The sequence below is a fragment of the Meleagris gallopavo genome, chromosome 1 (genome assembly GCF_905368555.1).
Source record: "Meleagris gallopavo chromosome 1, MGAL_WU_HG_1.1, whole genome shotgun sequence".
Classification (NCBI taxonomy): Eukaryota; Metazoa; Chordata; class Aves; order Galliformes; family Phasianidae; genus Meleagris; species Meleagris gallopavo.
The window spans coordinates 164,128,588-164,140,857 of record NC_139404.1 but is presented as its reverse complement, the minus strand read 5'-3'; the positions used below and the strand labels follow the sequence as shown (position 1 = coordinate 164,140,857).

General features: G+C 37.9%; 1 protein-coding gene across 5 annotated transcripts in view; it reads right to left on the bottom strand.

The window, feature by feature from the left end:
* The window catches only part of DGKH (diacylglycerol kinase eta), a 168,537-nt gene that overhangs the window by 55,106 nt on the left and 101,161 nt on the right, over positions 1–12,270 (bottom strand). For 4 of the 5 annotated variants that reach the window (XM_085215804.1, XM_085215803.1, XM_085215806.1 and 1 more), the window contains 3 exons: positions 8,899–9,003; positions 8,450–8,582; positions 636–742 (listed from right to left, as the gene is read on the bottom strand). In XM_085215804.1, the coding sequence (XP_085071930.1) occupies positions 636–742; positions 8,450–8,582; positions 8,899–9,003 (345 nt within the window). The remainder of the gene's footprint in view (positions 1–635; positions 743–8,449; positions 8,583–8,898; positions 9,004–12,270) is intronic. The other variant, XM_085215807.1, reaches the window with a different exon arrangement.

The window sequence follows — 12,270 nt, the reverse complement described above, 5'->3', positions numbered from 1 at the left end:
TGTAGCCAGTCATTTAATACAGACTACATAGCACAAACCCATCACAATAACTAAAATTCAGAAGAACAGGCAGGAGAGCAGAGTATGTATGTGGCTTTACGTCCTGCCTCAGCCATCCAAGACTGGTAAGTCACAGCTCTATAAGCAGCCCTTGGGTTGAGGACAAAGCTGTTCTCTGTGCGCTCGCTGTCCCAGTAATAATAATTTGTGCATTAAAAGAAATTCCTAGGTGTGCAATTTAGTATTAATTCCAAACAGACCTCCTGGGGAACAGCTATTAGTAAGGAGGACACAAAATAGATTGCCAAAACAGCTTGGTAGTGGTGTAAAATACCACTCTTGCAAAGAGCAGTAGGAAATTCTCAGAGCAATTCTTCACCTTCAGTTTCTCTGCATGTGGTCTTTAAAATCTTGTACCACGCATTAAATCTAGTGTCAGCAGACATTAAGCTTCTCTCATAAGAAAGAAATACAACATTTTGTTTTAAATACCATGATAATCTTTGAAAAGTGTTTGGAAATACAGCCATGTACCATTAGTTCAATGGGTCTCATGACAACATTTCTATGCGTAGTCATTTTTTTCCATTAAGAACCAGCTACTGGAAAGTACTGTAAATAAGAATAGTACTTACACCATCTTCATCTTCTATGATATCTTTTCCAATGGAGGCTAATGTAGTCCATTTGCAGTTATTTGTTGCTCTGACAGCACATCTTTTATGTGCTTTAAACTTACACACTGCAAGACACACATGAACATGTAAACAGTATTATTTGTTGCATTTCAGTGATACATGTGCTAAAAAAACTAAACAGAGATATTCATAAAACAGCCAAGTACATGTCATTTACTGTTGCACACGACACAAACTAATAAAAAAATTCAGTTTATAATCTCACCAGCTGTAACTCACTAAACTGGATTTAGAAGCAACAAATCGTGTACGCAGCCTTGGTAGTTTTTCAGATATGCTTTGAAAGAGCTCAACATATCATAGAATCAGAGAATCAGAGAATCAGAGAATGGCCTGGATTGAAAAGGACCATAATAATCATCTAGTTTCAACCCCCCTGCTATGTGCAGGGTCGCCAACCACCAGACCAGGCTGCCCAGAGCCACATCCAGCCTGGCCTTGAATGCCTCCAGGGACGGGGCATTTTTCATGTACAATGCAATGCACTAAGGTACTAACGTACTTCTAACACACGTCTCTGTTTTTGCTTTTTCTATTGTTACAGAGGCACAAATCACATATGTGTTTTAAATCTTTAAGATCTGGTGGGAGAGCATTTGGGAATAGTTTTTCTTCAGGAGCTCTGTTTCTTTGGTGAAAGCATCCCTTTTACGCTCTGCAGTGCACCAGCTTTCCCAGAAGCTGAGAAGGGGAAGAATTAAGTGATGATATATTTATTCAGGCAACCAGTGGTTACAGTATTTTCTGAGAGGTTGCAGTAAGAGAGGCCTGACTTCTTACTGGATTATGTATAAAAAATGCACTAACTGTAATAACTCAGCACAAATGTCTAATACATTCAGACAAACTAATAACTATTTGTATTTCATTCCACTTAATTAGTATCACTAGCTAACAATATCCTTCTACCCCAAACACAGTGACGCATACAACTGTGGGTATTTCTTTTTACTGGAAGTGTATGAGATCATTCTGTTTAGAGTGCATTACATAAATTATTTTAGCAAAGACTATTAAAGGTTTATGAGAACTAGCCAGCAGACCAGAAGAAGTAGTCTCTTTGGAACAAACATTTGACAGGAAACAATCAAAAGTTTTGGCCCATCACTTGTCCACCATTAAAAACATTAAGCCACGGCACAAAAGGTCTTGTGAATCATAAATTTCTCATTTTAATTCCACTGATCTGTTGCCAGATCAATTTTAAAAGTGAATGGAAACTAGGTAAGCGACATTAGAGTTTGAGAGCCATCATCCCTATGCCGGGAGACATGTGACAGTATGTGTTTAGATCAAAGAAAGAAATGGAAACAGAAGAAGTTTTGTTGCTTTACAGCAGCTCCCCTGGCCATTTCAAAAAGCAGCATTCATAGCCCCCAACCGACAGGATAGGCTTACATTTTCAGAATAGCTCAGCATCATATTGTGTGTTTGCCAATGCAAGCTGGTTCCACTTGCCTCAAATCTCAGCTGTCAGAGAAGTGCAGAAACAAAGGCTGCATTTCCAACGTGTTGGGCCTTAGCAGTTTTGCCTCTTGAATATTTTGGAGAAGATGTGCCATCAAATTCAGCTTCTAACTCACAAATGACACATATCTGTCTTTGCTGTGCAGATCAGGGTACAACACATCAGGGATGAGGGGCAGTAGGAAATTCCAAATGAATAAGGCATAGGAAAATAACAATTTTCAAGCCCTATACACCTACCACCTAGATCTCAGGGCCCTGTATTCACCCTTTGTTCTCTCAACCAAGCAGGAACAAATTCACACCAAGAATCTGAAGAGCTGCAGAAAGCCACACCATGGACAATATTCCAGCAAGCGACAATGGAATTTTGATTTATGGGCACAGTATAATTCAAATCTGAGTCCAGATTTTCTGCAAATCACCCCACTGCAGCCCCAATATCATCAAACAATTCACGTGATTTTGAGCAATGAACAAACATTTCTAGAAACGACAGCGATCTTAAGGCACGGATGGAAATTTCAAGAAAAACACATTGTAGTGCAGGAAAGAGGGGTATAAGAAAGGACATTTCAAATCAAACCTCAACCACTACCCTCTAATTTCTTTTATCTCAGGAGATACTGGATTACATTCATGGATTAATCTGATATCTGAAATCTTCTGGAAACATGAGGCATGTTGCTAAGCACCAATTGCCATTACTTTGCTACTGAAATTTAAATGATGAGAAAAGGAGAAAAATAGCCCATCAAAATCTAGACTATTTGTAGAACACCATTTCACATTTTAATTTCCTGTGTAAATATTTCTAGCTGGAACATGAAGCCGATCTCTCTGAAAATCAACTGAGAGAACCACTTAATTAGCGAACAGTTGTCACAGTTGCACCAACATCTGCTGTCAGACAGCGATTAAATCTGCAGCTATTATTATCTATAATGAAGAAAAGTCAACATTACTGAATGTCATCATAGAATCTCTTGCATTCAAAATAGAGATCTTTGCTATAAAACAAACACTTCTGTCTCAAAGACCTTCCATTCTGTCCACCCATCAATTAATTCAGTTACAATGGGGAAAAGGCATTGAGTATCCTGCCAAGGTTACCACTCTGCCACCTATTTTATGATGAGTTTTCTAATCTGTATTCTTCAAAAACCATGAAGCTCTGACTGTACTTTTCCAGCTTCAAAAGCTAAAGCTCAAGTCTTGAAATTGATTTGAAGAACCCTGAGCTGGTATTTGTACATGGAAATGGAAGGATTTATCTTGGAGAGCAGTCCATGAAACTTGATGTTTTGTTTCCAAAACTATGGTCACATGAAGGACTGAAAGACCTCAGTGAAAATGGAGTGACTCACATGAGTACAGCAACCTAACTTCATTGCTAGTTGCAGACTATGCTTATGTTATAAAGGATAAAATTCAATAGGTTCTTGATAGCTTTTACTATTTTCATTCCAGTAACTAAATTAATTTATTTTACAAAGACAGCACTAAAAGAATATTCATATTAAAAAGCAAAGGACCACAAAATTCAGTTAGTCATGCAACTTTAATTTAGCTTCCATATGCAGGTGTGAAGTCTTCAGTTACATGATTATACTCTTTTTGAGAAGAGGACCTTCATTCACTTCACGGAATGGATAATTCTTGTCAAGTATGCAGCTGTATCACACTCTTGTTCATAGCAGCCTTCAACAGGTATTCGTCTTATTTAACAAAAGCTAATTAAACATTGTTTTTAGACGTAAACATCCATTTCTTTCTAGCCTTTCTGTTTAATTATTATGTTTAGTACTGCATTTTTTGAATGTTGAAAAATGCACTTTTATTTCCTCAGAGTACTGCCAAAATATGGGATTGGTTTTGTACCCATTTAAATAAAGGAGTATAAGTGAAGCCTGCAGAGTTTAAGGACAATGCTGTTCACTAATTTTGGTTATCAAGAAGGAAATGAAGACTTGTTTTTTCAGTTTTACCTATCTTGTATACAGATCTTCAAAACACAACTCCAGTTGATTTCTGCAGCTACTCAACATTCAACACTGCTGTGATATAGGCCCCGGATTACCAACTGAGGTGTCCAGAAAACAAAAAACACATAACTACTGATTTGATCCAAAATATCATTTAAATGATTACCCCAGGATTACAGAGGGATACAGTATGATACAAAGGCAAAGAATACAGAATACAGAAGTTTTTTATTACAGCTTAATTCTTTATGAATGTTCTTTCTCTTCTGGGTAGATTCACTCACTATTCACTCTATAGTCTTTAGAAAATGTGGAAAAAATCCTGGAAATGATGAACATCCAACTAGCATACGTGCAATGCCCTGTGCAGTGGGTAAGAAGAAAAGAGTTCTGTGGGGAAAAAAAGCAATCAACAAAAAAAGACCAAGTGCACAAAGTGTAATTACTGAGATAATTTAATCCGTATGTTTTCTTATTGCTTGAATCATGATCCTGAAGTGTTTTTTCAACATTGCTTTGTCTGTGCAATTCATCATGGTAGAAAGCATCTAATTTAAACTGCAGTCTTCAGTTTATTACATATATTCTGCAATCAAGAATTCAGTCATGACAACGAAAACACTATAAAGAAAATATGTATAAAAAAAACTGCATTCCACTGTCGAAGACTTGGACAGAAAAGTAGTGTTAATACAGAGTAATTGAGGCTTAAGAGCTTTGAAAGAGATTCTGTAGATAGTGATCTAGGCCTATAGGTTGAAGCATTACATGTATTCATAACTTTACCTGACAACCTTTTAGACTCCTGGGTCTACAAGCAAGCTAAGCTCTAAATAACAGAAACATTTGTGGAGCATAAAGAACAAAAGCCTTACTTGATTCAGCTTGTTTGGGACAATTTCGAGAGCAAATATTTAATCTCTTTGTCCTGTGGAGGACTGTGGATGAATATAGAGGAAGATCATTCCTTTAGATAGCTAGAGTAAAATCTTTGTTCATCAACATCACACACAGACAACACTTAAAAAGTACATTTTCTTTTGAGAAGACATAGAAAAATAAATTGGTGGGAGAAACAGCACTGTACAACTGTGGACAAATGCCGCGGATAGCGTCCTAATCAGATTGTTCTCAAGCGGGGAAGCACGACAGTACTCAATATGAGTGATCAAGCTTCACTTTATTGCTGCACACACAGAGTTTATATATGATTCTACTACACATGTGTTCACCTACTACTGGAGCACAAGGTGGGCGTCTAGGTGGGCTGCCTAGCTTCAACCAATGCTCAGCCAGCATTTACACCTGCCACTGAGCTCATCCGCTTATCAGCCCCCCACATATCCACAGAGCATAGCTGCGGATGTAGGCCTGCTGTTTAAGGCCTGCTGTTTACAGGCTGCCCAAGGATGTTGTGCCTCCTATCTTAACTCCTAATGCTTTCTCATGAGAATGCACCCTGTGCTGCCGCACTAGTTATGCTCATACACAGCCTCATGTCTGCCCTGCTCTCGCAGCCATTCCCCAACAGACAAATTTAATTTTTTTTTTTTCAGCAGTTAAAGGAATGTAGCCTAGTTTGATAGTTTGATGTGAACTTACATCTTCAGTTTGACAAAAGTATCAATTCTTTGACTTCTGAAGAGATGTAAGTTCACACTATATTCAGTTCCCCCACTAAAGGCATTAACGCACTCTGCTTCCCAGCACTGGCTTACACCAAATTTACAGGGGTGTCCTCAGAGTGGACTGCAATTATTTTGGTCAACTTTTGCCAAAGGTTGTTGGAAGAGAAGAGGTTCTGGAAAAAGAAGGCACCCACCTTATTTCCAAAAGAAATGAGGCTTGTGCAGTCAGGTTTGAAAAAACATTTGGTTAGTGCTGCTGGAGACCAGCAGATCTAAGAGAATAAAATATTAGAGGACTAATCTTCCAAAGTATCATAAACTGCAAAACATTAGAATGAAACTGGTTTTTATTTTTTACCAATAGCTAGTAGTCAAGAGTCAGACCAAAAGAGTACAAAGTCTCCAAGATACTTTCAATATAGCTTGGTGTGCCAGGAAGCCAAACCACTGAAAGGAGGAAGAGTTTCAATATCTCTCAAAAAGAAGCCTCTCATGCTTTTCAACACATGAGATAATAGAGAATCTCGGGATCAATGACCACACATATAATTGAATTTAGCATAGATATAAATGGATTGCCAGAGTAAAGCAGCATTGGAGGCTTCAGACGTCAGGCATGAATATTTAAACAGGTTTATTTCAAAGACGCAATGAGAAAAAGTAGAACAGAACATGTCAGGGGAATATTAAGTCTCAATACCTACCACATCATCTTTTCAAAGAATATGTATTGCTAGCACTGGATAAGTAACAAATAGATGATCAGCTGCATCACAAGTGCACATGACAGAAGCAAGTAAATACGAGCTCAAGTCACCTAACAGTTTCAGAGGAAGAACTAGCATCAAGCTGAAGTACCTTTTTACATGAACGGGTTTTCACAGAACTGGGGGAGAAGTAAGAGTGTTCCAAGACAAAAGCCAACCATCAACTGATTTAGATTAGATGGATAATTAAGGTACTTCTCTTATTTTTAAAAATACTGGGAGGAAAAAAAAGATAAAATAGATACTAAATAGTAGCTAAGAAGAAAGTGGAGGTAAACTTCTTAATAAATAGATGAGTATCATACTATCTATATTTAAAACAATCCAGGCCATAAATGTTTATGAAACTGAGGGCAAAGGAGAAGCCAATCCAGTCTATCATTAAGAGTCATCGGTAAGAACTGATGAAAGATCAATTGGCACTAGAAAAGTGAATAAATGTAGTAATAGTTTGTAATAACTTATGCAGACAGGTGACAGAGTCCAAATCTGGAAATTACCTCCAAGTTAACATCAACCCCTTGGAAATAAGAACCATACTTAGAAGCACTAAAACCATACTTTGTAAACATTTAGAAAAATGATGAGCTACAACCATTAATATTGATGATCTCATAACTTCCACTAATCAACCTTCTAAAATAGCCATAATATTAACTTACAAAAGGATAAATACATTATGAAGGGAAAGAAGCCTTTCTTTTCCTTTTCCTGATTAAATATAGCTGTACTTGCACATAGAGGCAATACAACTGCATATCAGCTAAACATATGATACTTCCATCTGCCAATATCAGACATGGGAAATACCATACTTGCTTTAAAATTGTCCAAATGACTTACACACAGCGGAAAACATATACCAGAGAAGCTGGTATGTAACTATGCTACTTCTAATTTCTATGAAATGGAGTCTGTACAGTTCCTTGATATCTGCACCATTAGTTACCTAAAAGTATTTGATAATATTAATGCACATAATCATAAGCAGACTGTCAGTATTATAACAGCACTGAGAAAAGAAATGTATCTGCAGTATGCTGACATGCATCCAAAAATGAAGTCTTGAATGCAGTAATAACATTTACTCCTTTCTGAATAGTTAGCTACTTGTAATTAAGTATTTCATACATAGCAAGAAAGTGACACTAAAGCTTGCCTCTACATTTCATACACATCATAAGGTCACAATTATGCTTTCTTTTCTCCTGTATTTTAACACTAGCAGGCTTACTACAGCTTTTTCAGAGTACTCGCAGTATGAAATACGTAAGATGTTTCATGTTTATTACAAATTCTTGTTTGCAAAAGATCATTTCTCCAGATCAGCTTAAATCTGAAGTTTTAGTCACACCTCCTGTTTGTTTCTATTGGATTTGTTTAACCATAAACTGCAAAGGCATTTAACATCCCTACCCCCTCATCGCATGACAGAATTTTTAAAGCAATAAACCTCTCCTCAGTGCAGGACAAAGCGTTAATAATTTTTATAGACGTGGGGCAGAAAGTACCATTATGATTTTTTTTTTTTTCCTGAGGAATGCTGATTCTGCACACCAGTAAGACTATTTTGCTGCACATCTGCATTTTTCAAGTGCAAATCAAAGAAATCCTATCTTTCCTTGCAAACCATCCACCCAGGCAAGCACATTCCAAACTGGTAGCTGCAGCAGAAGGAAATATTTTATTGAAATGAGTTAGAAAAAGGCACCTGGAGCACAAAGAGGGTGAGCCATATCATTCGTAGATACTCTCCCCAAGAGAAAGCCGCTCTAGTGAACAGATTTCTCCCTTTGGGCTTTTTGCTAACTCATTATTTTCAGAATCATTATTTGTCTTAAACAGTGGGTAATTTAGATACGTACACAGAATTATAAAAGGAGGGAAGAAAGCATTCATTTTACCTTCGCAGGACAGGCCGTGAGAAGTGACTCCAGAGAGGCTCTCTCTGCACACATTGCAGAAGGTGGGTCGGGCATGGGAGCAGGCGTACCAGTTATGCATCCCTGAGAAATGTTCCACATTAAACTGTGCCGTCTAGTAAAGGAGAAGTTAAGACAAATTTGCAAGTACAGAACACAGCTACGGTGACTGAAATTACCTACCGTTCCACATTACAGGGGACAGTGCAACGTTAGCGACAAGTTTTTTCACAAGGATACTTCGCTCTCTCTACCTCCAAACTTCTAAGCAAAAGTATCACAAGAATCCCGTAGCAAGCTCTTAATGTGAAGCTTTATCCTGACATTACGTAGACTTTTCACACTAAGAAAGGTGAGCTACTCTAGCTCTGTGTCCTGTTGCTTGATCTGTTCAGCTGGAGCAGGTAGCACCAACAGGGAGCTCAACTTACCTCATAGTGTTCCCGGGACTGTACGGATTTCAGAGAGCTTATCCAGTCCTCCATTTCTTTTCTGTTCTCAGCACACAATATCAGCCTCCTAAACGGAGTGATTATCTGAAAAAGATTTGCATTCTGGTGATTCCAGATGGCAAAACCCATGACAGAATACAGTACCTAATGCAACATTTTCCATGAGATGATGCAAAAGGAAGACACACCCTAGACCACAAGACGTTCAGCACTTAACAGTAATATTTTCGTTACTACACTACCAATCACAAAAGAGTTTGTTTTTCCTTCTGCAGTTCCTAAGATTCTCATCCGGCTTCAATATAGGCTTTTACAATGTCTATTGATCGTGCTTCCTTCTCAGCTCTTTGTGCACTGGTGCTTAAGTACTCAAACAGAAGGCACTGAAACCAATAAAAGAACTGTTCTAGAAATAAGTAATTGATTAAGATTGCAATCCTAGTTCATAACAAAATTACAGAAACTGCAAGGTCCAGTCAAATTACGGGACACCAAACAAATAAATACATACTTAAAAACCAAAAGCCTGGAAGTCTTAAAACAATAACAATAAAAGCTTTCATTGTACTTCCCAACATCGTATATTGACAATAAACTTACACAGTTTTACACATATGAACAGAATAAACCAGAACTTTATATATAAAGTCTAGGAACACATACAAATCTTTATAGAGAGACACAGAGAACAAATGCAAACATCTGAAAACAAATCCTACAATCCTACTGGAGCAGTCGAATAAATTCCTGGAGCAAGTTGATGCTGAAGAGATTTCAGTGGTCTGGCTTTAGATACTAGAATTCTGAAAATGCTCTATCTAGGAGGTTTATTCAGAGCAGAAGCTGTTTCTCCTTTTCCCTCACCAGTAGGAAAATAATTAAAATACCAGCAAGGCATCAGAAACTATCATCAGCTAACTCCCACTGAAATTATTTTGAGCATTGCACAAAAATAGATGAAGCAGTTACTTTCACAGCAAAGAATTTAAAACAAAACAGGTACACGAAATTAGAGGGAAGTTATTTGTAGTTGGCTTTTTTTTTTTTTTTTTTGGTAGGATGTCTGAAAAAATTAAGTGCAATCTCTATCACTCACACCTAAACCCACTGCACAGCACCTACAACCCACACTTGCAGATTACTTAAATAAAACAAAGAAAGGACCACCAAAAATGCCGTCCCTCAGCACTGCTTGAAATGCTACAGGCTATGGATAATAACATTTGCACAACATTAGCAAGCACTCACCTACATCTGCATTTACTTACCCAGTCTCTGCTGCAAATAGTCTCTAGCCTTGATTTGTCCTATCCACTTCTTCATTAAACTGAGCTGCACTTAACGTATCTCAGAGGCAATGCAACTGAAGTGCAGCAAGCTGCAAGTCACATGGAAGAGAGGCAAAACCCTTTGGGTTTGCTTTCTTTTCCTCTTTTTTTTTTTTTTTTTAAACATATATACTTCAAATGGAAGGGAATAGTTTCTCCGTTTTCTATTTCCTTCAATCTTGCTTAAGCTTTTTAATAAGGTTTATTAGTAGCTATCTGTGACTCTTCCTAAAGAACAGTTAATGCAAAGAGCAATGCTTCTCTCATTAGTTTGGAGCCAAACAGACGCTTTATTACTTCAAAATGTTTTTCTAGGCCAGGTCATCAAATGAAGCCCAGAAAAGCCATTAAATCATAATATAACCCTGGCTCCAACAACAATCAGCATTCTTCAGGAATTTCCAGGTTTCAGCAGACTCAGAAATCTTATTTGCGCAAAGCCACCAGATTATTTCTTATTATCTAGCATGACATTATATACAGATTAAGCAAGGAAAAAGCCCACCCAAAATGCTGTGTCTCAAATCTGTTCTCATTCCTAGTTCAACCGTGTAACCAGATGTTGTAGAATGCCATTAAGCAACAACTGCACTGATTACTGAAGACTACTGAAAATCTTGATATTTTCAAGTAACATCTATTTATACTGCTCTTGTCTTTAACAGTATCAATTGTGGAAATCCCCTAGGTATTCCCTCACTCTCCTCTCTCAAAATCAAGACCTCCGTTCAGCTTCTCACAAAGAATTATCTGCTACCAGCTGAAATCAGAGTATCATAGAATCACAGAATGGCCTCGGCTGGAAGGGACCTCAAGGACCTGGACACAGTACTCCACATGGGGCCTCATGAGAGCTGAGTACAGATGGACAATCACTTCCCTGTCCCTGATGGTTACCCCTACCAAGATGCTCTCTGGTATTCCAAAGCATCAGCAGAGGGCTGGTAAATATGACAGAAGACAAGAGCACCTGCAGAAACAACTATAAAGGAGTCTGGTGGGCACACAAATGTCCTGGCTACAAAACTATGGCACCAAACATCACTAACTAATGCATACAAACAACAGAAATTCCTACATCCCAAGTTCTTATTAATTATCCACTCCGAGTACTTCAAGATCCAAAGAGTTAAATTATATACTGACGGTCACATGAATGATCAATGCTACAAAAATAAATTTGGAAGGTATGTATATGTAAATATCGCATGATGATTAATCTATAAATTCTCTTTACATGCTTCTAGCAACAAACTTCAAGAAAGAATATGATACCTGAAAGAAGACAAAATGCATTATATGCTAAAATACTGGCAAGATTGGATGGCAGAGAGAGAGAGAGAGAAGCCACAATGTGCTCTCATTATTTATTAGGTACAAATGTTGCTCTGAAAGTAATGCCTCTTACTTACTTCTTTGGAAACTACAACAAAGAGCTCAAGAACACTGTTTGATAAAGCAAATTCTCACCTACAAAACAGTTTTTCATCAGTCACCAGCAATGAACAAGAGCCTACATGCCATGCTCGTAACAATCTGCACTAGTGGAGGTGACCACTGTCGCTGTTGCCACTGCTGAAATGCACCACCCGCCACCTCGCTCTGCTCACATCCACTGATCAGTTTCCATAAATGTTGACTGAGGGTCGATGAATGTCAGCGTGTGTCATGTTTTTTTTATATGGAGGAATTCAGAGACACACCTTTGCTTCATATGTATTTCCACGTCAGACACCATTCTGTCAGACTGCCCCTCTGCTGCCAACTGTCACACAGCAGCAGAATGGAACAAGATACTGGTGGGAAGGTTCAGCTTCTATTGCCATACCACCAACATCTGCCTCTTTTGTCATGGGTCAATAAAAAAACAGGAAGCATTACTTTCAGAGCAGCTCTCATAATTTACTTAGTATGAGAACTCAAGGAACCAAGAAAATGATTATCAAACAAAAAGTGATTGTTGTTTGTGGGTTTTTTTTTTGTAACTCATTGCTGAGACTTGAAAAGTATTTCCAAAGGCTGT